This window comes from Telopea speciosissima, chromosome 7, assembly GCF_018873765.1.
Source record: "Telopea speciosissima isolate NSW1024214 ecotype Mountain lineage chromosome 7, Tspe_v1, whole genome shotgun sequence".
Lineage (NCBI taxonomy): Eukaryota > Viridiplantae > Streptophyta > Magnoliopsida > Proteales > Proteaceae > Telopea > Telopea speciosissima.
Window position 1 is genome coordinate 42,594,947 of NC_057922.1, and position 26,278 is coordinate 42,621,224.

General features: G+C 48.0%; 1 protein-coding gene and 1 pseudogene across 1 annotated transcript; both read left to right on the plus strand.

The window, feature by feature from the left end:
• Positions 1 to 756: 756 nt before the first annotated feature.
• LOC122668587 lies at positions 757 to 12,708 on the plus strand (annotated as a pseudogene).
• An 11,557-nt stretch (positions 12,709 to 24,265) lies between these two features.
• LOC122667044 (peroxidase 41-like) lies at positions 24,266 to 25,271 on the plus strand. The gene has a single exon (XM_043863216.1). The coding sequence runs from the start codon at positions 24,266 to 24,268 to the stop codon at positions 25,253 to 25,255; it is 990 nt and encodes a 329-aa protein (XP_043719151.1). The 3' UTR covers positions 25,256 to 25,271.
• Positions 25,272 to 26,278: the final 1,007 nt, after the last annotated feature.

A 26,278-nucleotide genomic window follows, 5' to 3' on the forward strand; every position in this document is an offset into this window, starting at 1 on the left:
TGAGAGCTTCTCTTAAGTTGGGTTTGTCTCTTTCTTCTTTTTTAAAAAGAAACAAATGGAAGTAATGGGGGGTTTTGTTTTTATATTTAAAATAGGGAAAGGGATAGAAGTCGTGGAGGATTTTGAAGTAGTGGGGTCTTTTTCTGGTTTGTTTAGAATAGGGGAAAGTTAAGATCGAATGGGGTTTTTAACTTTTATAGGGACCGGCAGGAACAGGTTAGTGGGACTGGCACATGCAAGTGCCTGTCCCTGAGAACCTGATTCATGCCGGTGAAAACCCGAGAGTGACCGGCATTTGTGATCGGCAGCAACACCATGACATCTGTTGGTCACATTACCCATCTGCCGGTCACCCAAAAAAAAAAAAAAAAAAAAAAAAAAAAAAGAAGAAGAGGAGTTTCATTTTATTTTATTACTATTTTGATTGTTGTTTGTTGTTCTTATTTATTTAATTTTATCTATTGCTTTATTTTATTTGGCCTTGTTTTGATTAGTTATATCCTTGTGGGACCCACCCGCCATACCAAGACATGTATGTATGCCTGGTATTTTAATCATGTGTGATTTATGCGTGTAGTTTATTTTATTTTATTTATTCATGTATTATTCTAATAATTTGCAAAATTATGACTACGCTTAGGGATTCGAGATGGTTCAAACTCGGCAACAACAAGCGGGGATCCCTGCGACGGGCAATGAGATCGTCGTGACCCACGACTTGAGTGATCCACCCCTCCTCCGCCTCCAGTGCTAGTCATGCCGCCTGCGGGAACTTCGGGCACTTCCATTCCTCCTCCTCCATGGCCGGGGGTCTCAGTCCACGAGGTCACCACACTTGTCGGTGACATTCTTAGAGACTTTCGGGAGGAGCAAAGACAATATATGGAAACCATGATGATGCAATCGGAACAACGTCAAGAGCGTCTCTTGGCCCAAATTGGGAATCAGTTTCAGACTGCCGCTGCCGGACAAGCACCTCAAGTCCGAGCCGCTCCTCCATCACCTGTGGTTCACGCAGGAGTTGCTATACCACCTCCCTTGGTATATCACCCACCTCCCCTTGGGCAGCAGGCCTTACCTTTTGTGAATCCGATGATTCCAATAGTTGAGCGATTCCAAAAGCTCAAACCTCGCACCTTCTCCGGACTCAATGATGATTTGCTCTTTCCTTCTAAGTGGGTCCAACAAATGGAAAAGATCTTTGATTTCCTGGGCTGCACAGACGAGCAAAGAATAGCTTGTGCCGGCTTTCAACTTGAGGGAGACGCCGAGGCTTGGTGGAAAAGTACTCGACCCAATCTCATGACTCTTCATCCCAACCTCACTTGGGACCAATTCAAGACCGCCTTTTACGAGAACTACTTCCCTCGAAACTTTCGAGAAAAGAAGGAAGCTGAGTTTATGTCACTTGTTCAGGGGTCGAAGTCGGTACAAGAGTACCAACAGAATTATGAGGAATTACACCACTTCGCTCCTCCTTACCTCAGGGATGACCAAGGGAAGGCGAGCAGATTTGAGAGAGGCCTGAGAAACACTATTGGGGCCATAGTGTTGAGTCATAACCTCCAGCGGTACGCCGCAGTGGTTCAAATGGCGAAGTCCATCGAGGATCGACAGAATGAAACTTCTTACCCACAGTCTAGTATCGGAAAGCGGTCTGCATCTTCACAGAGCACTCAAGGGCCTAGCAAATATCCTCGGCCATATTATGTGAACCCTGCGCCATTTCAGTACAGGAAGCCGGAGGCACCTCAGCCAATCAAATCTGGACAAGCTTCATCTGCACCCCAGTCATCTATGCTAGGAGCTCGTTGTTACAACTGCAACCAGTATGGTCATTTCTCTAAGTCTTGTTCGAGCAAGAAATCGGAGTCATCACATCCTCCAGCTCGACCACCTATGCCTCGTCATTTTAGCCGCACAATTCAGCCTTACACTGGCAATAGGTTGCCCGGACAGGTGTATGCTGTCACCAAGGAAGATGCGGAAAGCGCACCAGGAGTAGTGACAGGTATGACAACTATTTTATCAATAATAGCTTTTACTTGTCTTTTCGCTAACCATGCATGCATGCCATGAAGTAAATCGTATCATGTGTCAGGTACTTTAACAATTTCTAATTCACCCGCACATGTGTTGTTTGATTCGGGGGCATCCCACTCGTTCGTATCCCCTTCTTTTGCAAAGGAGATGCACGTCTCCCCAAAGAACCTAACCCAAGGGCTAGCAGTCAGTACACCTACAGGCAGTGTTGTGCAACTGGATATAGTCTACGAGCCTTGTATGGTGGAAGTATGTGATCGAAAAACAGCGGCACGTCTCATCGAACTTGAGATGATCGACTTCGACGTTATCCTCGGTATGGATTGGTTGGCAGAGTACCAAGCAAATGTGGTGTGTGCCAAGAAGCATATAGTCTTCAAACCCAAAGGAGAGAAGAAATTCACATTTGTTGGGCACCAAGGGAAGCATAAGAAAACAATCATTTCTGCTCTCCAAGCACAGAAATTGATGAATTCAGGCTGTCAGGGCTACCTTGCCTCGGTATTGGATACAGAAGCTAAGATCAGGCCTTTGACCGAGATTGCGGTGGTAAGGGAGTATCCGGACGTGTTCCCGGACGATCGACAGAGCTACCTCCCGATCGGGAAGCGAGTTCATGATCGATCGACCCCGGGGCACACGGTGTCTAGGGCTCCATACGGATGGCCCCTACGGAGTTGAAGGAACTTCAAACCCAATTGCAGGACTTACTAAAGAAGGGTTTTATCCGACCCAGCGTGTCCCCTTGGGGTGCACCGGTCCTTTTTGTTAAGAAGAAGGACGGAAGCATGAGGATGTGTATAGACTACCGAGAGCTTAATAAGCTAACCATCAAGAATCGGTATCCACTACCAAGGATAGATGACCTGTTTGACCAGTTACAAGGTGCAAAGGTCTTTTCCAAGATTGATTTGAGGTCAGGTTATCACCAGCTCAAGATCAGGGAAAGTGACATAAGCAAGACGGCTTTTAGGTCCCGATATGGACATTACGAGTTCTTGGTAATGTCGTTTGGACTGACCAATGCCCCAGCTGCCTTTATGGAATTAATGAACCGAGTGTTTCAAGACGTATTGGACAAGTTTGTCATTGTCTTCATTGATGACATTTTAATTTATTCCAAGAATGCAGAGGAACACTCCCAACACCTGAGGATGGTACTACAGAGACTAAGAGAAAAGAAACTATATGCCAAATTTAGTAAGTGTGAGTTTTGGCTCCCACAGGTGGCATTTCTAGGGCATATAGTTTCAGAGAAAGGTATTGAAGTAGACCCTGGTAAGGTGAAGGCTGTACTTGAATGGGAAGCGCCAAAGAATGTCGGTGAAATTCGAAGTTTCCTAGGGTTGGCAGGATACTATCGAAGGTTCATTGAGAACTTTTCTCGCATATCAGCCCCGATGACTAAGCTGACCCGAAAGGGCGTGAAGTATGAATGGTCTGAGGAATGTGAAAAGAGCTTCCAAGAGCTGAAACACAAACTTGTCACTGCCCCCGTTTTGACACTCCCATCGGGAACTGGTGATATGACAGTGTACAGTGATGCATCGAGGCTAGGGCTTGGCTGTGTCTTAATGCAGAATGGCAAGGTAGTGGCGTACGCTTCTAGACAGTTGAAGGACTATGAAAAGAACTACCCTACTCATGATCTTGAGCTGGCGGCGGTAGTATTCGCACTGAAAATTTGGCGTCATTACTTATATGGCGAAAAAAGTGAAATCTTCAGCGATCACAAAAGCCTGAAGTACTTCTTCACTCAGAAGGAGTTAAATATGAGGCAGAGGCGATGGTTAGAACTGATAAAAGATTATGACTGCACCATCCAATACCATCCAGGCAAAGCCAATGTGGTGGCAGATGCACTTAGTAGGAAATCACAAACCCTTTCCTTGGCAGCCTTAACAGTCAATGGGCAGCTCATAGAGGAGGCTAGAAGAATGGAGTTGGAAGTGTTAGTTGGTGATGCTACTATGTTATTCGCCGCCCTGACAATACAACCCTCATCAATAGAGAAGATCAAAGTAGCCCAACCTAATCGATGCAGAATTCCAAAAAGTGATGGATGGCATTCGGAAAGAGACGCAGGAGGAATCAGATTTTACCTTATCCGAAAATGGCATCCTTCGATTCAGGGGTAGGTTGTGTGTACCCAATGATGAGAAGTTGAGGGAAGAAATTATGAGTGAAGCCCATTGTTCTCCATACTCAGTCCATCCCGGCAGCACCAAGATGTACAAGGATTTGAAGCTACACTTTTGGTGGATAGGCATGAAAGCTGATGTGGCAACATTTGTATCGAAATGCCTCACCTGTCAGAAGGTAAAGGCGGAGAGACATCGACCCTACGGATTACTACAGTCGCTTCCCATCCCAAAGTGGAAGTGGGAGCACATCACCATGGACTTTGTCACAGGGTTACCCCGCACAGTTAGGGGTGTTGATGCCATATGGGTGATTGTGGATCGGCTCACCAAGACCGCACACTTCATTCCGATTAAGGTAACTTACCCAATGGAAAAGCTAGCAAAGTTGTACATGGACAATATTGTTCGCCTGCATGGGGTTCCAGTAAGCATCATCTCCGATCGTGATCCCAGGTTCACATCCAGATTTTGGGATGGTTTCCAGAAGGCTATGGGTACACTATTGAACTTTAGCACGGCCTTCCACCCACAGACCGATGGGCAGTCAGAGCGAACCATACAGACACTGGAAGACATGCTCAGGGCTTGTGCCATTGATTTGAAGGGTAGTTGGGATGAACATATCTCACTTATTGAATTTGCTTACAACAACAGTTACCAAGCTACCATTGGTATGGCACCGTACGAAGCACAGTATGGTAGAAAGTGTAGGACACCACTATACTGGGACGAGGTTGGTGAGCGAAGAATTTTGGGGCCCGAATTGATACAAGCCACATGTGAAAAGGTAGATTTGATTAGAGACCGAATCAAGGTGGCGCAGTCAAGGCAGAAAAGCTATGCTGACTTGAAGAGAAAGGACCTTGAGTTTACTATAGGTGATAAGGTATTCCTTCGGGTATCACCAACAAAAGGCGTGCTACGATTCGGTAAGAAGGGGAAACTGAGCCCTAGGTACATCGGACCATATGAAATCCTGGCAAGGATTGGACCAGTGGCATACAGGCTGGCACTGCCCCCATCTTTAGTCGGTGTTCATGATGTATTTCACATATCTATGTTGAGGAAGTACGTTGCGGATCCGACCCACGTGTTGACCCAAGAATTACCTGAACTCTTCGAGGACCTGACTTACGTCGAGGAGCCTGTGAAGATTCTTGAGAGGAATGAGCATAATCTTCGAAATCGTGTCGTCTCTTATGTTAAGGTACGATGGAGAAATCATTCTGACGAGGAGGCATCTTGGGAGCGCGAGAGCGAGATTCGAGCAACGCATCCCCATCTATTCAACATGACAGGTACGTCTTAATTTCGAGGACGAAATTCTTATAAGGTAGGGAGGATGTTAAATCCGTGCCCAAAACCCGGTTTGAAACCCGGTCTGACCACCGATCTGGTTTGAACCTTTTATGTAGAACCGGGAACGGAGTACGCTCGTGAACTGTGGGCCATGATACTCAAGCCATCCCACAAGATTGTTGACCGTGACTCGGAGAAGTCGTTGATGATAGGTACATCGACAGAGATAGGGGAAAGTTTGTCTTCGAGGGTGCATTCTTAGAATTTCCTCATTCCGAGGATCCGCCCGGCCCTCGCTCGGTGTACCCGTTCCCACTTACAGGATGATTGGGAGTAAGTTAATATCCTAATAACTCATGAGTATAAATATTAGAATGGGCTTAGGACCTGATGTCCCTTCTAATCATATTATGGGCCTAGTAGTATAATGGGCCCAATAACTTAAAATGGACCTAAAGACCTAAGACAACCAAACATGACTTAAGACTAAAGTGAGGTAAATAGGGGTCAATCCACTATTCACCTCACAATAGAAAACCTAAATCGTGGAGAGGAAAGGAGAGAAGGAAAGAAAGAAGAAGAAGAAGAAGGAAGAAGGAGAAGAAAGAAGAAGAAGAAAGGAGAGAGGTGGAACCCAAGCTTGCTCTCCTACATTGGTGAGCATTCTCTATCTCTCTCTCTCTCTCTCTTTCCCTAATTCTACTACCTAAGGTTTGAATCGGTTGAGCACACCTTGAGTGCTCCATCTACTCAATTAGAAGAGCCATTAATGGCAAATCCTTGATGCTTAACTATGAAGCACCTAACCCTACCTTGAACCCATTCACCCTTCTCCATTTATGAACCCTAAGTTGGGGATTTACCTCCATTTATGGGTTTTCTTTCCATATGTATTTTAATGGAAGAAAACCTAATCGATCATGGGGTTTACAAACCCATGTTGGGTGTATGCTATGGCACCTTGGTTGGAGTTGTTCTCATGGCCAAAGAGACCCCTAAAAACCCCTAAGAATACCCCATTTTAGCCCAAGACTTTGGGGCTGCAAAACCATTCTCGGAATGGCATGAACAGCAAGACTGGCACATGGACAGGCACATGCAAGTGCCTGTCCCTGAGAAAGTAGATCTGCCGGTGGGAAGTCCGAGAGGGACAGGCACATGGACAGGCACATGCAAGTGCAGTCCCGAGAAAGATCTGCGGTGGGAGGTCCGAGAGGGACGAGCACATGGACAGGCACATGCAAGTGCGATCCCGAGAACCTAGATCGCCGGTGGGAAAGTCCGAGAGGGACAGAGGGACAGACACATGGATAGGCACATGGACAGGCACATGATATAGCCTTGCTGTATGTGCCGGTCCCCTATTTTAGCCTTGTTTGATAACTTATGGGGCCCAACTCTTCTAGCCCTAAGGCACTAATCTCTCCCCACGTTGTACACTCTCTTAAGGTTGACTGACCCGGCTCGGGGGCGTATTAGTACGTGGGACAGTGTACTTGGCATCGAACGCCGATTTGAAGAGCTCCGTACTGACGATTGACTGAGAATCAGGTGAGTGAGTTAAGCAAACGTCTTAATTTATGGAATGTTTGTGTGTCGTGTCTTGCGAATGTCATTCATGCATGTGTGCTATAATATATAATTATTAGTAAGATATAGGACGATATAAATGTTTAGATGTTGATAGGACTTTACATTCTTGTCTTGCGATATTATTTATTTTACTGCACTATGGTGCTAATGGTATTGGATTTAGTTATGGGACTCGGGTGCCGGTTGGTGCTGGACCTGGGGATTCCATAATATGGACTCACTCATGGCATGTAGATCTAGGGCTTCGGAAGCGGGATCCAAGTGCCGGTGGGTGCTGGGCTTGAGATTACCGTACTTGAAATTGCATTAGAGTTGTCCATTGCATTAGGTGGAAACGGGATGGTGACCGACCGACTACCTTCGGTATTCACATCTCGTACTTGTATACGCGTATGGGCTAGAGGGGCGAGAGGATAGCCGGCCGACCGTATTTCGGTATCTATGGACTCGGCCTCTGGCTTATGCACATGCGTACCTCACTCATACAATAGGTGAATGCTGGCTAGGATAAATGTTTACCCAGTACTATGACCCTTACCGACAGGGGGTTAGGTGTCGGTCAAATCCGTGGGTTCCAACCGTTATTCGGGTATACCCACCCGGGAAGTTCGGGCGCCAACCGTATTTTGGGCGAACGCCGGGACGGGATTTGACTTGGGGGTTTGCGTATATCTCTTGGTGGAGACCGTCTGACGAGGCTTCAGTAGCGACTCGGGTTTGTCATCGCCGGTATACCATCCGTTTATGGTACCGATGTCGGGATGCTACCTAAGGTGTTGCTATAGTACTATACCTGACTTAGTTGTGTGTTAGGTGAATAACAATAAAACTATACATCATCATTCATTCATGTAGCATGATTGTAAATTGTATGTGATGTACGGTCTACCTTGGTGGTATGGGACACCTTGGTATCCGTCCATCATGTACGATTTGCAGTCAACCCCATTCATTATTATTATTGTGTATGTTTGTGTGGCTTAGCCACTCATTGGGCTCAGTTGGAGCTCACTCCTCGAGGAAACATATTTTTAGTTGATGCAGGTACATTCGAGCAGAGTGGCACAGAGTACGAGACTCCTGAGGCTGGTTACGTTGATTGGTGGGCTCCGGAGATCGTGGAGCATGGACCAGAGTGTTGCTGCGATGTGTGTTCCTTGGTGGGACAGTGACTTATGGCCGGTGGCCATCTTTTGATGCACTTGATTATTCATTTTGAATTATAGGTGTATTCTTTTGATTCCTTTCATGATAGATGTATTATTTATATAGTAGGTATTACATAAGTCCTGATTGGAATGATTTGTACTGGGAGGATTGCTTAAACAACATTATATAAGTTATCACGTAGATTCTGTAGACTCTGATATTATTATTTTAATCTGTTTTAATCTTCTATGGTCGTGTGTATGAGTTAATCCTATTTACTGCATCTGCGATCTTGGCGGTTTGGGAGCGTATTGGTACGTTCCGATTGCATTCCCCGTGGTTCAGGAATGGGGGTGTAACAGATGGAGTAGTTGGTGATGATCTTTTTCTGTTTTTGAGAACAAAAGGATATCATCAATATATATAAGAGCATGAGAGTGGAGTGGCTCATAGATCTTCATCATAGCTTTCTGAAAGAGTGATGGGGCAACCTTTAGTCCAAAGAGCATCACTGTCCATTGGAATTGGTATCCTGGAATACAAAAAACTGTTTATGGACAATCATCTGGGTGAATTCCCAACTACCAGAATCCTGCTTTAAATCAAATTTGCTGAAAAATGGTGGCTTCTAAGAGCTGTAATAATAGAGTTGGTCTTGTAGGAAGTGGGAACTTATCATCAGCTAGGAATACATTAAGGGTTGGTAATTAATCACCAGACGCATCCTTCCTTGAGCCTATTCTGCTCTTTAGTTGACATAGAATGCACATGCCCACTGGGAGGATGTATGTTCAATAAGGCCTTGGCTTTGGAGCTGATGTAGTTCTTATCGGGGCAGTGCTAAATGTTCAGGGTTCATTCCAGAATGGTTCGCCTTTATGGGATTAGCATCTTCATTCTTTTTGAAAGGCAATCGGATAAAAAAACTCAGAGTTCTGCCATAATGGATGAGAACATTTTGCACAAAATTCAAGTGTGAGATTCTACACAGGATTTGGAGAAAATCTGTTGTTTAATCTCTACAACTGGAGCTGCAAGAAACAAGTTACGAATGGTAGTCCAAGGTAAAAATTGTCTCTTATAGGTCAGGCCTTCTATGTTCCAACGAAGGGCCGAAAGCCGACTGAGAAGATCAAATCCTATAAGAAGATTTTTGCCTGGGAGGGTAGACCCTAAAACTCTATGGGTGACAACAAGAGTAGGTAGTATTTTGATTTGGATGGGCTCTTTGGAAACAAGGTCAACAGTGAAAACCTGACCATTGGCTGCTTGGAAGTGTTGTTTGCAAGGTTTCCAACAATAGGAAGGGAGAATATGGCAATCCAGTGGGAGTATCAAAAGCACGTAGGAAACATCTCCCTAGATCTTCAGCCAAATTAAGTAGCTAGTTCTTGTAAATTCTATGATCCAACCTGTTAGTAGGATCAGTGGCAACAATATGAGTAGATACAAGCCCTCCAAGAACTCTTATATTGCAAATAATAGAAAAAAAAAGAAACATCAAAACACTTCATATTTGAGTTTTGAGGATACATCAGAAATACCCTTCAATGAGGGGAAAGCTCTTTAATGTATGGAAATAGTTGCTAAGTGTTGGAACTGTTTTGTGGTGGGTGCCACGTCATCAGTGGGACCATTGCGCGAGGAAGCCACGTCAGCAACCTTGAAGAGGATAAGGTTGACCTCATCAAGGGTTGTTGAGAAAGTCGCTCCCATAAGGGAGCGTCCCCTGCTTCTAAGGAGGAAGAAGTGGAGGCCACCACCACCACGTCAACGTGGGCCCAAGGGGGAGTAACAGAATTCGCCGCAGGAAGGGGCCACATGGAGGATAGGGGAGTAGGGTTTGAAGGCCACTATGAAAGAAGTGCAGCCACCACTACTCAAGAGACTACTATAAAAGGCCAGGAATTGTCGCAGGAAAGAACAACACACACAATCTCAACTCTTGGCATTTATCTTTAAAGCTTTTGTTTCATTTGCTAGTTTCCCACTTTAGTTTATTTCTCAGTTTCTTAAGAGAGTGTACTTGCCACATCAGTAGCCCAATCAGTGGGAAAGAGGATCAGGCAGTTTGCTCACCCCCAGAGGTTTGGTCTTACTTGTAATCGGTTGGTGTACTTTTTCATTATTAATTTAGTCATTCTATCTTGCATGTGAGTCAATTTCCTTCCTGATCAATCTTACACGCTTTTGGTAGACCCCATTGAGACCGTTATTGATAAAGTCTAACCCAAAGGTCCTTAGAGGTAACTCAGGCACGAGGGAACCCTCTACTCCCTGGTTGACAGTCAGATAGGCTGCAACCCCAGTCCGTTTGAACCTGCGTCAAAGGTTCTAGCACACCCTGCATCTATCCCAGCCCAAGACATTTTGTGAGATTGTTGGACATTTCCTCACCAACACATTTTGGCACGCCCGATGGGACCCTCATAGACTAAGGATTCACAATGGGACCGAAGAAGAAAGCAACCAAGACCCACAACAGGAGAGAGGTGGTTGATGACATGGTTAACCCCTTGGCCGCAAGAGACGACCAAGAGACCGAGGGCTTTGACTCTCACGACACGAGCAGCAGCGAGGAGTTGTCGCACCAATTTGCAGTGGCTATGCACGACGCCCTTGAGCCCATGACCACAGATATGAGACATTTGGTGACCGCTATCAGGCCGGTTGCCGAAGATATCCATAATTTGATCTAAACACAGAACCAGGCCGCTGAGAGCCAGTAAGCCCCCTTTGATCGCTTTATCAGCGGTCAGGATTCTCGTATCCACCAGCTCATCACGGTCCTGACTGCCCAGAGACAGACTGCACATCCAGGATTGGTCCAGCCTTTAGGGTTTGCCCTGCCAGAAGCTGCAACATCCTAAACCATCAGGCCTGAATTGGACACAGGTCAAGCAGGGCGCAGGCAGTAATCCACGTTCGTGGGGAGCTCCAGCCAGGTGCCTATGCCAGGGGACTCGCCCGTGACATATGGGAATCCAGTCTACCAAGCAGGGACTGGGACGGCCGCTGGCCCTGCCTTTTCATTCACCAACCCCACAGTTGTGAATGTAACCCAGGCCGGATCAGCCTATATGGCTTTGCCAGGGGCAAGTACGGCCTATCGGCCTACAACCTTTACTGGTCCAGCAAACAACGCGGCCTCCCTGGCGGTCGCGGAGTCATGTGGAGCCATAGGGTCACAGCCAGGCCTCAGGGCTGACGCCGGTCCCTTAGGGACAAACACACGACCGTCCCCTATGGCAACAGGGGCGAATGCCATCCCGTTGGAGGGTACCAAAACCAGACTTCGGCAGGAGTCCCAGACCGAAGAGGGGCAGGATATGCCACTGCGTGGCTTACGGCAAGCCCATGGGCGGCAGGACTCAGACCGACCTTGAACTTAGAGTTGATCATAGGGAATAGGCCAGTACCCGATTATGAGGAGTTGGCGCGCCTGATACAAAATAGCATAGACCCTAGTTACAGATCGGTCGCTTGGCCGGTCTACCGAAAACCATATCTGGATTACGTGGACAACATTGATCAAGGGAGAAATTGGAAGATACCTGAGTTCACCAAGTTCTCGGGGGAAGACAACATGTCCACCATCGTGCACATTGCCCGGTTCACCGTACAGTGTGGGAACTTAGGGGCAAATGATGCCATAAAACTTAGGCTCTTCCCCAACTCGTTGACAGGATTGGCCTTCACATGGTATTTTCACTTACCGGCCAATTTGGTGCAGAATTGGCAGGAAATGGAGGAGCTATTTCATATGCAGTTCTATAAGACTGAGCCCGAAACCACCATTGGGGACTTGGCACGAATGCGCCAGGAACCAGGAGAAATAGTGGACAAGTCTGTCAACCGGTTCAAGCGGGCCAAGTATAAGTGCTCGACCCTCTTGCATGAGGGCGAATACGCGAAGATGACCCTTGGCGGACTGAACCTCGAGCTTAAGAAACGGTTCGTCGGCCAGCACTTCGCGGATCCTGGCCAGTTAGTAGTCCAGGCATCTCCTTACGAGGTGCTGCTAAAGGAGGAGGAGCAACGTAAATCGTCCTCCATTGGGACTTATTACAAGGATGCCGCCTCGGGCAGCTACCCGCTCCTGGGGGCAGGGGAGCCTGAAGCAGTTAGCTTCCTAGATTGTGAGGTTGACGCGGCAGAAATTGCCGAGGGGAAGCCCTACGTTTGCAAGGTCTTGGCAAAGCAGGCCAAAAACGACCTACAAACCGAATAAACTAAATCGGCCCCCAAGTAGACTTTCGACACCGGGGTAAAGTATTCTTTCGATATTTCAAAGGCCGAGCGTATCTTTGATTAGCTCCTAATGGACAAGCAGATCAAACTGCAGCCGGGGCACCAAATCTCAGCTAGTGCGAACTTGAAAAACCAAAAATGTTGTAAGTGGCACAACACTCGTACGCATATGACGATTAACTATTTTGTTTTGCTTAATGCTTTGCAGAAGGCTATCACAGAAGGGTGAATCAAGTTTCCTGAAAGAGAGAAAGGGGTGATGCTGGTCGACGAAAACCCTTTCCCTGTCAACATGTTGAGCGCTGATCTGTCCAAAATGGTCAAGTCCCCAAGCGAAGTTACGGCCAGCCCCACTAGACTGGAGGAATCAGGGTCCACGACACAAGTGAGGATGGTCCAGGGAAGCAGCCTGAACGCACGGGCTATGCCTTTCCCGAGTGACCCGTTTCCTGTCCCAGTCAGGTTGGCTCCAGAAGAAGCCGCGAAGGCGGTTGGGGGGCATAGGCCAACGACGGGGGTACTCCGGATAGCTAACAAACTGTCCCGGTAAGGCAGGTGGCCCACTGAGTGCGAGAAGGAGGTTCAACCAATAGGTGGAGAAAAGGTGCCCCACAGCCAGAGCCATTCAGCTCGTTCAAAGAATGGAGCAGCGGCCCCGCTCGCCCATCACAAAAGGAGGCCCACGCTTTCCAGTGGGGAGTCTGCACTCATTGAAAGCGACTAATTGAGGACCGGTCACCAACGGAGGACAGACGGTCATCCGTTAGGGAAGTGTCTCCTAAGCAGCAAGGGATCCCCAGGGGCAAAGTTGATAGTTGGCCGCGAACGGTAAGATCAAGCGGAGCCCACCACCGCTCAGTTGAGAGGAGATCTATCTCGCAGCCATCGGTCAGAGATCACCTAGGCAGGGTACTAGCCAAGCGGTGCTTGGCATATGACCCAGTGAGCCCCACCGGCACCAACGATCAATACCAACCGAGGGCCACCGCCAGACTAAGGACGGTCGTGCCTAAACCTATAAGGACTGACGATTGGACCGTAGCCTGCCATCCCAAGTTCCCCACTGAACCAAGGGGAATGGAGATGACCAGAATTCAGAGAAGGAGGTGGCAATAGAAACAGGCTGCCCTGAAGCGCTCTCGGGGAGCAGTGAGGGCGGCGGACGTGCAGTTAACCATGGAACAACCGGCGGTGAAAATTCTCTAGCGACCGCAGACGAGCGAAAGTCCTGAGGACAAGGAACACACCCTTGAGTCTGAAGTGTTTGACTATAAGATCAAGGAAAGCGACTTCAAAGTCCTGGTGAAACAGTCCCCGAACCAGGAAGACAGCCAGGTGGCCGCGTAAGGTGAGACACCGGAGGAAGAGATCGACTTTGCTGACTTCGTTAGTATGATGTTTGGGTCTATAGAGACGTAGGTCCAAGTCTCCATGGTTTACGTTCTGCCCCAAATATTTGAATACTAGCCAGGTCAGGCGAACCAACTGGAGGGTGACGTCCTGGAAGAGGTAACGTCCGGCATAATGGACATCGAGATTGTTCCCCTAGGGGAAGAGGAACAGCCAGAGAACGTGCAGACAGTGATTACCAGGGAGACCGAACGAATGGTGCACATCCCGATGATTAGGGGAAGGGTGCCCGACGTCCTGGGAAGACCCTCCAAGGAGATGTGTCAACACTTGAAGCCTTTGTACGTCCAGACACATATGGAAGGGAAGCCCATTTCGAGAGTGCTGGTAGATAATGGGGCAGCTGTCAACATCCTACCAGCCAGGATGATGAAGCGGTTGGAGAAGGATGAGCTAGATCTCATTCCTACAGAGGTATCTATGATAAACTTTTTAGGTGGCACCAAGAAAGCCTAGGGGTGTGCTTTCAATAGAGCTGAGAATCGAAGAGTGCGTCTCTATGACAGCATTCTTCATCATGGACACATCAGCCCATTACAACGCTCTGCTTGGGCGAGACTGGATAAATGCCAACGCGTGTGTGCCCTCGTCCCTCCACCAGATCCTCATCTTCTGGCACGGTGAAGGGGATACCAGGGTGGTCACAAGAGACAGTGGGCCCTTCGTGGTTGAGGCAAGTCATGCTGATGCCATTCTGTATGGGGGGCGTGTCAGCCCCATCAAGTTCGCAGGGTCTGATGAGCACGAACGGCCGACATCTCTGGTCACGTCTGCCACGATGATGGAACCGGCCTTTTAGGCCAGACAGGTGCCAGGCCTACCAGGGTTGCTGTCCAGTCAGGACGGGTGATCAGAGAACACCGATGGTTATGATTAACGCTGGCAGTAGAGCGGTAACAAACATCCTTCACAGGCTGACTGTTTCAGGCCTAGAAAGGAGGATGTCCAGGGAAGAAGCCTTAGTGGCCGAGACAACGGCCAGAGGGCTGTAGGAACTCAAGACTGAAATTAGGAAGGAGGACTTGCGGCCTGTGCCACCCAAGATGGAGGAAACTCCAACTGAAGTACAAGATCCGTTGGTGGAAGTTAATTTGAGGAGTGAGGATAACAAACGTCCTATCTTTGTTAGTAGTTTGCTTAGCCGTTCATTCCGAGATGAACTTATAACTTTGTTGAAAGAGTATAAAGATTGTTTTGCTTGGGATAATTCTGAGATGCCAGGTCTAGATCAAAAACTGGTCGAACATCGGTTGCCTATCAAAGACAACTTCAAACTGATAAAGTAGCTGCCCAGGCACATGGCGCTAGACGTCATCCTAAAAGTCAAGGACGAGATAGAACAGCTGCTTAAGGCCGGGTTCATAAGGCCTGCTTGTTACGTAGAATGGTTGTCCAACATTGTCCCTGTCATCAAGAAAAAAGGGAAGTTAAGAGTGTGCATTGATTTGTGGGACCTTAACAAGGCTACCCTGAAGGACGAATACCCAATGCCCATAGCTGATATGCTGGTGGAATCCGCATCTATGAGCCAAATAATGTCCTTCATGGATGGGCATGCATGGTATAACCAGATATCCATAGCTAAGGAAGACGTGCCAAAAATGGCATTCCGCTGTCCTGGCGTGCTAGGAACTTACGAGTGGGTTGTAATGCATTTCGGCTTGAAAAATGCCGATGCAACCTACCAAAGGGCCATGAACGCTATCTTCCACGATATGATTGGCAAATTTGCGAAAGTTTACATTGACGATGTGGTGAGAAAGTCTGAACCTGAGAAAGAGCACCTAGACCATTTGAAGCGGGTGTTTGAAAGAATGAGGTCCCATGGCCTCAAGATGAATCCCCTCAAGTGCGCGTTTGGGGTAGCAGTTGGGAATTTCTTGGGCTTCTTGGTCCACTGAAAAGGGATAGAGGTGGACAGGAACAAGACTAAGGTCATCAGGGAAGCTAGGCCTCCAACGAGTAAGAAGGAGTTGCAAAAGTTCCTCGGTCAGGTAAACTTCCTCCAGCGGTTCATATCAAACTCAGTAGGACAGACAAAGGTGTTTTCCTCATTGCTGAAGTTAAAGCCGGGAGAGGATTTCCACTGGACTACCGAGCATTAGAAGGCGTTTGAAGTAATCAAGGACTACCTAGTTAGGCCACCTATGCAGGCACCACCCTGGGAGGGAGTGCCATTAAAATTATACATCTCGGCCATAGAGTGTTCGGTGGGAAGCCTGTTGGCCGAGGATAAAGAGGCAGGAATAGTACAAGCAGTGTTTTACCTCAGTCGGGCTCTGACGGAGATCAAGCAACAGTACACATCAATGGAAAAATTGTGTTTAGCACTATTTTGGTCTTGTTCCAAGTTACGATATTATTTGCTACCTACCACGTCGAGGCCATATGCCAGACCGATGTCATCAAGTACATGCTCTCCCGACCAATCTCGAGAGGCCTGGTTAGGAAATGGGCCTTGGCGTTGGTGGAATTTGCCCTTCAATACGTCCCTCAGAAGGCTGTTAAGGGCTAGGCTCTGATCGACTTCCTCGCTGACCACCCACCCATCCAGGCCAACAGGGGCGAAGAGCAAGAGGAGACGGGGGAGGTCACACACATTGGCGTTACACCATGGTCTTTATCATTTGAAGGGTCCAAAACCAGCCAGTCAGCGGGAGCAAGGATAGCGATTCGGTCCCCGCAGGGGGTAGAAACCCAGTTGGCAGTGCATTTGGTTTTGCATGCTCAAATAACCAGGCCGAGTACGAGGCCCTCATCATAGGGATGAAGATCCTCCTCGCTATGGGGGCTAGGTCGGTCGAAATAAGTGGGGACTCTCAGCTTGTGATCAAACAAGTGGCAGGGGAGTACCGTTGTGAGAGTGAGCACTTAGTCCGCCACCACCTGCTAGTGGGCAGCCTGGCAACCCAGTTCGATGATGTGTCCGTAAAGCACGTTCCTCGCCTGAGGAATCAGACGGCCAACATCTTGGCCCAGATAGCATCAGGCTTGCGCCCTGCAGAGGACTGCTTGGAGAGAACTGTTGTAGTTCAGAAGCAATTGGTCTCGTCAGTCCTTGACTTGGACCCAGTGGAAGTAAATCTTGTGGAGGACACTCAACCTGACTGGAGGACTGCGATAATCCATTACTTAAAGGATTCAGGCCTCAGCATGGACAGAAAGACCAAGTACAGGGCATTGAGTTATGTCCTGGCAGGAGACGATCTCTTCAAGAAGGGAAAGGACGGCCTGTTGCTTAAGTGCGTCAGCCTCAATGAGTCCATGGTTGTTATTGCCGAGGTGCATGAAGGGATTTGTGGATCACACCAAGCCGGTCCTAAGATGAGGTGGCTAATTAGAAGGCACGGGTACTACTAGCCTACTGTTCTGGCAGACTATGTAAGGTATGCCAGAGGGTGTCAGGCTTGCCAGCGGCATGGTCCAGTACAACGGGCTCCCGTTGTGGAACTTAATCCAGTGGTGAAGCCGTGGCCATTCAGGGGATGGGCCATGGACCTGATTGGGAAGGTGACGCCGCCAGCCACAAGGGGGCACTACTTTATAATTGTGGCAACGGACTATTTCACCAAATGGGCAGAGGCCATACCCATGCTGTCGGTCAACCAGACTGATGTCATCCAGTTCCTAAAAACCCAAATAGTTCACAGGTTTGGGCTCCCTGAGACCATTATGTGCAATAATGGGTCAGTTTTCACTGGGGACCAGGTCCTTGAATTCATTGCAAGCTATGGGATCACCATAACCCATTCCACGCCTTATTACACCCAAGGGAATGGACAGGCTGAGGCCAGCAATAAGGTGTTGAAGAATTGCTTGGCTAAGGTAGTAGAGGAGAGCCCTAGGAGGTGGGCTGAGCTATTGTCTGAGGCATTGTGGGCGTTCAGGACATCACAACGCACAAGTACTGGAACCACGCCTTTCGTCCTTACTTACGGGCATGACACGGTCTTGCCCATGGAGATAAGTGTCAGGTCTGCCAAGGTAGCGTACCAGTAAGGATTTACACCGGTCGCAAATAGCGAGGCCATGCTGACCGAATTGGAGGACTTGGATGAGGAGCGCCTCGAGGCTCTTGACCAAATTTTGGCGCAGTAGAGGAAAGTGGCAACCATGTACAACAGAAAGGTGGTGGCCAAGAGCTTCTAGGAAGCCGAGGTAGTACTAAAGGCTGTTCTACCAGTGGGGGCTAAGGACCCGGCCTATGGCAAGTGGTCTTCCACATGGGAGGGACCATTCGTGGTCCACCAGGCACTCAAAGGGGGAGCTTAGAGGTTGCAAGAAATGGATGGAGATGTTCATTTAAAACCCATTAATGGGAAGTTCTTGAAAAGGTTCCACCCTATAATGTGGGACCTGGGGTAAGGGCGCTGGAACAAAACTAAACAAGACTGACCCAGCGGTCAGGCCGCAAAATAGGAGGAAAGTTAAAGTACAACCAAAGGAATTGTTCAGACTAGGGGACATCTGCCCTAGATTTTGAGCAGGCACGCAGGCCTAAGAGAAATCTTCCTTGGGGAACATTCCCCATAGATCGTTCCACTGGGCTTCCAGGTTGGCAACGTCCTGATTAGCTGTGGCTAGCTGGGCCGACCGTTCGGCTTTCAAGCTGGAGGCGTTTGTGGCGGCGGCTTTAAGGGCTTCTGCGGGCTTGTACAAGACCTTGAACTCAGCGAAGGAGGGTTTCGCCAGCTGTCCTTCTCTTCTTTGGCATGATGGGCTGCAATCAGGGCGGCCTCTAGGCGAACAATCTCAGAACTTAGGGAATTGATCTTGTCCTTGAAGTGCTTGTTGACAGTGCCAGACTCTTGGAGTTTCACTTTGGTTTGTTCCCACTCGGTGCATAGGTCATCCCCTTCGTTGATGGCTTTCTTTAGATCACGAACAGACTGAAGAGCCAGGGGGTGTTGACTATTAAGTCCAGAATAACAGACGCGGCTTTGGTAACCCATGATTTGACTGGATCTGGAAGGGTGGCGCAGGCCGACAGGACTTGGAGCGGCTCGGTCAGGGCAAGAAAGTGATCTGGATTGAACTCTTTGGCAGGGAGCTGCTTGTCAATGAACTCGATGAATGCACGCTTGGCTTCTTCGACGGCCGAGGGAGTTGGGCTTGCCGTGCCCACAACAGGGGCTTCCCCAAGAGGGGTGAGGCAGCTCGCCAGGATGAAGTCAAAATCAAATTCCTGTCAGGAGGAGTCGGTCAGAGGAAGAATTAGTAATACGAAAGACCGAGAGGCCGTTGTCAGGACATACCGTAAGATCAAGAGAAGGGCTTCGGTCTGGGGTAGGGACCTTAGCTGCAACAGGACTGGAGGTGCCTACTTGTTCGCCTGAACTGACAATCTTTGAGAAGGGCGATGAGATAGCAGGGGTTGGTGACTTTGAAGCTGCCTCGTCATGGTAGCCTAAAACAGGGACTTCTTCCTCTGAACCTGAGGCGATGTCCAGGAGAGTTGGGGAGGACGGTGAATGAGCCTTCTCGAGGTGGCGCCTAGAGCGCCTCAGGCCGGATGGTGCCTCTGAGACCTCCTCGTTGAGAGAGGCTTCTTTGAGGGACTGCTTTCTGGGAGGTTTCTTTGCTACATGCTTCTGTCTTTTCTGAGACTGCCCCTTTGACAATGGACTGGTGGGAGCTGATGATGGAGATCTACGCTTCAGGGAAGCATTAGTACCGGTTTGATGGGAGGGCACGGACCGAGCTGGATGGGCCTCTGGAAAACACAAAAGGGCAGGCGGTTAGTTAGAAACAACGATGTACAAAAGAGTGTAGGGTTACAAGGGTACCATGTTTGGCAGGGTTGACGGCCTGGATGGCACACCTCGTACGCGTCATCTAGTAGTCATCAGCGTAGGAGCCGGCAAAGTCAACTCCACCAGACCACATCCAGAGGTGGGGGTTGACAAGCTCAGCCATGCCCAGGCCGGCGTCAAGGAAAGGTGGTTGTCGGTCCATAAAGGCTTTGAATGAGCAGTCAAAGCTGCTCCTATCCACGTAAGCTCTCCTAACTACTTTGTAGGCGTTTGCAGGCCGGGCTAGGAATTCTTTGTGTTTCTCGCGACGGAGTCGGTCTACAGCTAGGCCGTGGTGTCTCAGCATAGTGTTTCGGTCTGGGTGATATTTGATGCCAAAGGCTTCTTCGTACCGGAGGATTGAGTTCAGGAGTGACTTACTAGGGGCTTGCAAAACCAGAGCCTTGCCTTTGCCTTTATCCTACATCTGCACATCGGAGTCAGAGTCAGCATCGTCAGTAATGGGAGGTAGAGCCTCAGCAAATAGGATGGCGAAGAAGGCGGACCACCAGGCCGAGAACTCTGGCGAGGCCGAAGGCTCTGGGTCAAAAGGCTAGGGAGAAAACCTGGACATAACATAATCGCTCATGCTGGTGACTCCATCAATTTGGCCCATTTTCCTCAAGACAGGCCGGTCTGGCCCACCTAGGTTCTCGGAGAAGTAACATGGAAGGGGAACAGGCTGCCACAGGCCAAATTGGTGGGCGCAACATTGGGGGTTGTATACCTCCACCTCGCACATATTATTCCCTGAAGGCTCTAGAGTGACGCCAAAGTGTAAGTCCCTGCAGACCAAGAATTTGCGCCATAGCTCAGGCGCAGACCAAGGGTTGAGTAGGGCGCCCGACGGCCAGGAGGGGAGGTCCTGATGTATGTGGAACGGTATAAATAATGCAGGGGAACGTGACTTTTCGAGCTGAAGGAAAAAGGAATGATACTCTTGCAGGGAAGGTCGGTCTTCCTCTGGCAACTCTTGCATGAAGTAAAGGCCGATGGTGCGGCACTCAAGGACGGGAGAGGGAGTATAGAAGGAAGGAAAATAGGCACGCAGCCAAATCTGGAGTAGCCAAAAGGGGCCGCCACCGGAATCAAAATTAGAATTGACTATGGCACTGCAGCCACGGTAGAGCGATGATAGGACGAATGAGGCAAGGTCTACAGGATGACCTTGGGACAGGGCATTGGCCAAACGCATGTAAGTTTTGGCAATTTTGTTGGATTTAACGCAGGCCAAATAGCAACAAATCCAGAAAAGGAGGAAGGCCACAAATTCGGCCTTGGAGACAGGGTCCTCAGTCCCGCGAACAGAAGACAGGTACATGCTATAACTGGCTTTTTTGGTGAAGTCCAGGCCGTGCTGCTCCTCAAAACCCCTGGGGTCTAGGGTTCCAATTGATGCCCCTAGGAATTCAAGGCCAACGGCCTTGAGACCAGTCAGAGCCCCTATGTCCAGAAGGGTAGGGTTCATGGGTCCGCAAGGAAAGAGGAAGACATTGCTGGAACTGGACCAGAAGCGCAGGGCAGCTTGTAGAAAAGGAACGTCAGGGGGAACGGTGGAGCTAGACATTTCTATGGCGTCAAGGATCCCTAGGGCTAAAAGACGGTCGCGCTCGGCCTCCATGATTCGGTCCACCCATGCTTCCCAGTTGGGAAGGAAAGAAGGGCAAAGACGACTGAAGGGCTTTGGCTTGACGCTGAAAGGGATGGAAGAACAAAGAAGAATGGCCTCTTCCTTGTGTTGAGGGAAGTTAGGGATTGGGACCGGCATATAGGGTTGAGCAGGACCTAATGCAAACAGGGGGGGCTCAGGGTTAGGAATGAGTACCTCGAAGCAGGAGGAAGGTGGAAGCTGAGCCTCTTTTGCCTTCAAAGTTTTCTCCAGCTCTAGCTCCCTCTGGGAAACCGCAGGGTAAGGGGGAAGGTTCTCTATAGCGTAGGTTGAAGCAGGGAAGAAGAAGATGAGGAAGTGTGAGGAAGAGCGAAAGAAAGCCCAAAGGGTTTAGCGCATTTAAAGGGTGAAAAACCGAGGGAACTTTATGGCGCCAACTTTGAAAATTCGAAATTCAAAGATGGCGTACTAATTTTGATTGCTGATAAAAAGGCCGACGGTTGAAGTGACAACCGAAATGGCGCTGGTGCACTGATTACCCAGGGTGTGGAAAATTGGCATCATAATTAGAGCATTGGGAACCCAGAGGGTTGGCACTAAAATCGCACAACCTCCTAAGGCTAGGTGGGCCACGTGGCACCGCCCCAGGAGGTTGTGAGGGGCAATTGTTGGAACTGTTTTGTGGCGGGTACCACGTCATGAGTGGGACCGTTGCGCGAGGAAGCCACATCAGCAGCCTTGAAGAGGATAAGGTTGACCCCATCAAGGGTTGTTGAGAAAGTCGCTCCCATAAGGGAGCGTCCCCTGCTTCCAAGGAGGAAGAAGTGGAGGCCACCACCACCACGTCAACGTGGGCCCAAGGGGGAGTAACAGAATTCGCCGCAGGAAGGGGCCACGTGGAGGATAGGGGAGTAGGGTTTGAAGGCCACTACGAAAGAAGTGCAGCCGCCACTACGAAAGAGACTACTATAAAAGGCCAGGAACTGTCGCAGGAAAGAACAACACACACAATCTCAACTCTTGGCATTTATCTTTAAAGCTTTTGTTTCGTTCGCTAGTTTCCCACTTTAGTTTATTTCCCAGTTTCTTGCGAGAGTGTACTTGCCACATCAGTAGGCCAATCATTGGGAAAGAGGATCCGGAAGTTTGCTCGCCCCCAGAGATTTGGTCTTACTTGTAACCTGTTGGTGTACTTTTTCATTATTAATTTAGTCGTTCTATCTTGCATGTGAGTCAATTTCCTTCCTGATCAGTCTTACACGCTTTTGGTAGACCCCATTGAGACCGTTATCCATAAAGTCTAACCCAAAGGTCCTTAGAGGTAACTCAAGCACGAGGGAACCCTATACTCCCTGGTTGACAGTCAGATGGGCCGCGACCCCACTCCGTTTGAACCTGCGTCAAAGGTTCTGGCACGCCCTGCATCTATCCTAGCCCGAGCCATTTTGTGAAAGTGTTGGACATTTCCTCACCAACACAGTAAGTTTTCAAAATAATCCTTACATGCTGGAAAAAAAAAATAGAATGTGCAGTCAATAACTCATATATGAAAAGAAAAATTACTGAACTTCAATAGTTACTCTGGGCTTCAAACTTACTGGAAATGCATAAGTCATGTAGTTGTTATATGCATGGTAACATCTGAAAATGAAGTAAACCAAGCTTGTAAAATAAAGTGACATCCATCTTGGATTCTCCAAACAAACTGATGCAGACTTCAAATAAGATGATATGTGTTCTTTAATAAAGTTCGGGTCTTAACAGGAAACCAGAATTATCCTGCCAACACCCAAAAAGAAAAAAGAAAAAAAATCAAAGCAGCTCTAGATGATACAGCACATAACAGAAGCATGATGACCCATTAACAAAAAAACCTCAGGGAACACATAAAATTGGGGAGTTCCACAAAGAAGGGAGGAAAAAAGCATTTCCAATAAATCTAACATGGAGAAATCATTAGTCAGAATAGAACACAGGAAAAAGAGAAACCAAAACTTGTGAATTTCAATCCAGAAAATCAAAAGGAGACAGCTGATTCACTTATATTTGCTGGACCTTCTCCCTGATAAATATTTTCTTTGCAGCTACATGGGTCTCAACCCCATGAATGGCCGAGCTGAAGAAGGTGGGAGAGAGATAAAGAGAAAAAGTACTTTGAGGCAGCATGTTTTTGATTAATTCAAAGGCAACAGATATCCAATTCTCTCCATTACGTGGGGGTGAGAACTGAGAAGTATAATGAACAAGGAGTAGATGAACTCTATCAGATGAAAATAAACAGAGAGAGTTTGATCACCCTCAAAAAGAGTGAAAGCAATGATTTAAATATCGGGAATCCAGACAGGAAGACAGGATAATGTATTCGGAAAAATGACGCAGTGGAGAGTTTAGGAAGAATGAGAGAGTGGAAAGTCAGTAAGTAAAGTTTCTTCATTTCAGAAAACAGAGAAGGAAGACAGAGTCGAAAATTTCGGTGACAAAAAAGAAAAAATATGAGAGATAACGTTATTAACGCTCTCCGTCTAAGTAGGAATATGTCCAGAGGATCCGGACTTCATCTTTCATCTCTATCTCTCCCTCTCCCACGAGTCACAAGCTCAGCCCCACCTTACCTTCCTACGATCTCCATTGATGTTAGACCATACAAACTCATAGCCACAGATTCAACCATGAATTCTCTCTCTCTCTCTTAATGTTCAAAACTAGGATTAACAGGAAAACCTAAATATAGACAGTGAATTCCTAAAACACCTCTCCACCACAACAGTTAACAGAACTTTCTCACCCACTCATTCCTGGCTCATTTACACCCCCTCCACTCCAGATTTAGTTTTCCTTCCCACCTAGAACACCCAAAGCCTCATTTCTGTTGAGACCGGAGAGGAAGCAGAGAAGCAGAACTCTTGTCTCTCTGCCCCCTTCTCCCATTGAAAGTAGTAATAGTGGATTGAAAGAATTAAGAAGAAATTAATACAATGGGAGGAGGAGCAGCAGCAGTATTGCCTATTTTCATCCTTCTCTTCGTCTCTTCAACATCTCTCCTATCGGAAGGAAAACTCACCGAAAACTATTACCAGACTACATGCCCGCAATTGGAGAAGACCGTTCAGGAAATCGTCACCAACAAGCAGATCACAAGCCCAACCACCGCAGCCGCCATTCTCCGCCTCTTATTCCACGACTGTATGGTCGAGGGTTGTGACGCCTCTATCCTCATTAGCTCCAACCCCTCCAACAAGGCCGAGCGCGACAACGACCACAACCTTTCCCTCGCCGGCGACGGCTTTGACGTCGTCGTTCGAGCTAAGACCGCCCTTGAGCTTGCCTGCCCTGGCATCGTCTCCTGCTCTGACATCCTTGTCCTCGCCACACGCAACCTCGTCAACATGGTGGGAGGCCCTTACTACAAGGTCCGCCTAGGCCGTAAAGATGGTCTCATCTCTAAGGCCTCAAATGTCGATATCTTAAATTCCACCGCTACCGTCGACGAACAGATCAAATACTTCGCCGCCAGGGGATTCACAGTACAGGAAATGGTTGCCCTCGTCGGTGCCCACACCATTGGCTTCGCCCATTGCAAGGAATTTGCCCCACGCATCTTCAACTACAGCAATACCTCCCCGATCGACCCTACATTGAATAACGGCTTTGCCACGGGCCTGCAAAAAGCCTGCGCCAACTATGAGCAGAACCCTAACATGGCCATCTTCCTCGACGTCGTTTCACCAGGAAAATTCGACAACATTTTCTACCAGAACATGCCCAAGGGAATGACGCTGCTCAAATCAGATAATTTATTGATTCAAGACCCAAGAACGAAGCCCTTCGTGTTGAAGTACGCCGCCGATCAAACCGCCTTCTTCAATGATTTCTCGCATGCCATGGAGAAACTCAGTGTGCTTAATGTCAAAACGGGTCGCAATGGAGAGGTTCGCCGCAGATGCGATTCCTTCAATAAGGTTTAGAAGCTTTTAAAGATTGAAATATTTTGATTTCTACAAGATGGAAACACAATACAATCATCATTATCAGAGAGTCTTTCCTTAGTGTGACCACATTGAAATAGATGATCCGTTAAACTATATTATACGATCAATTCGATCGAACTAATTTATTCATTGGCTGATTTTTCTACTGATGGTGATGTGATCAAAGTTCGGAAGAAACCCGGAAAAAAAATAATTGAGAGGGTCTGAAGCAGATTTCTTTAATTCATTCCTTTCTGTTGTTGTCATCTTTTTGTTTTGTCGATTATTATGATTCGTATTACTCCTCTAACGATGAAATCTATCCAAAGTATTTATTTGTATACGTAATACTTGCATGTAAATTCATTTTTCCTTCTACAAATTGGGTAACATTTTCGTGTTCGGTTCCTCTGCACGTACCAACGAGTCCGGTGAATCTTCACATACGAGGGTGTACGTGAACGACTCACAGTCATTCAGATGGAATATTCTCAGATTGGATTCCATCTGAACGGTTATGAGTACGCTCACATACGTGAAGATTCCCCGCTCACCGTACCAACAGGTTTACGTACATGTGAGAGCCAACCACTTGTCCTAATTTTTCCATTTACAAGGGGAGGAGGGGTTTTTTTGGAAACAAAATTAAAATGTGATTGGCTCTAAGATGTACGTTCACCTGTTGGTACGTGCAGATGATCCATTCTCAACATTTTCTTTTGGTTCCTTGATGTTGGGCTGTGAGGACAAAATTTTGCTTCTACACTGGCAGCCAAGGAAATGGGATCTTAAAGAATAAAAATCCTCTGCCAGCGTTGCACTGCAGTGCAGCCTTGCGAGCTCGACACATGGATGTAGCGACATCCAACGGTGCAAGCTCAATTACACTTTTTTTTTTCCTACTTGAGCTTGGCACCCGTTGGATGTCATCACTTCCACCTGTCGGACACACAAGGTAAAACCGCAATGCACCTCCAAATCACTGCATTGCGGAGGATTTTTTTCTGATCTTAAAGGGTA

Excerpts from the sequence above, each read along its gene's own strand:
- LOC122667044 (XM_043863216.1), top strand. The coding sequence starts at position 24,266 with ATGGGAGGAGGAGCAGCAGCAGTATTGCCTATTTTCATCCTTCTCTTC.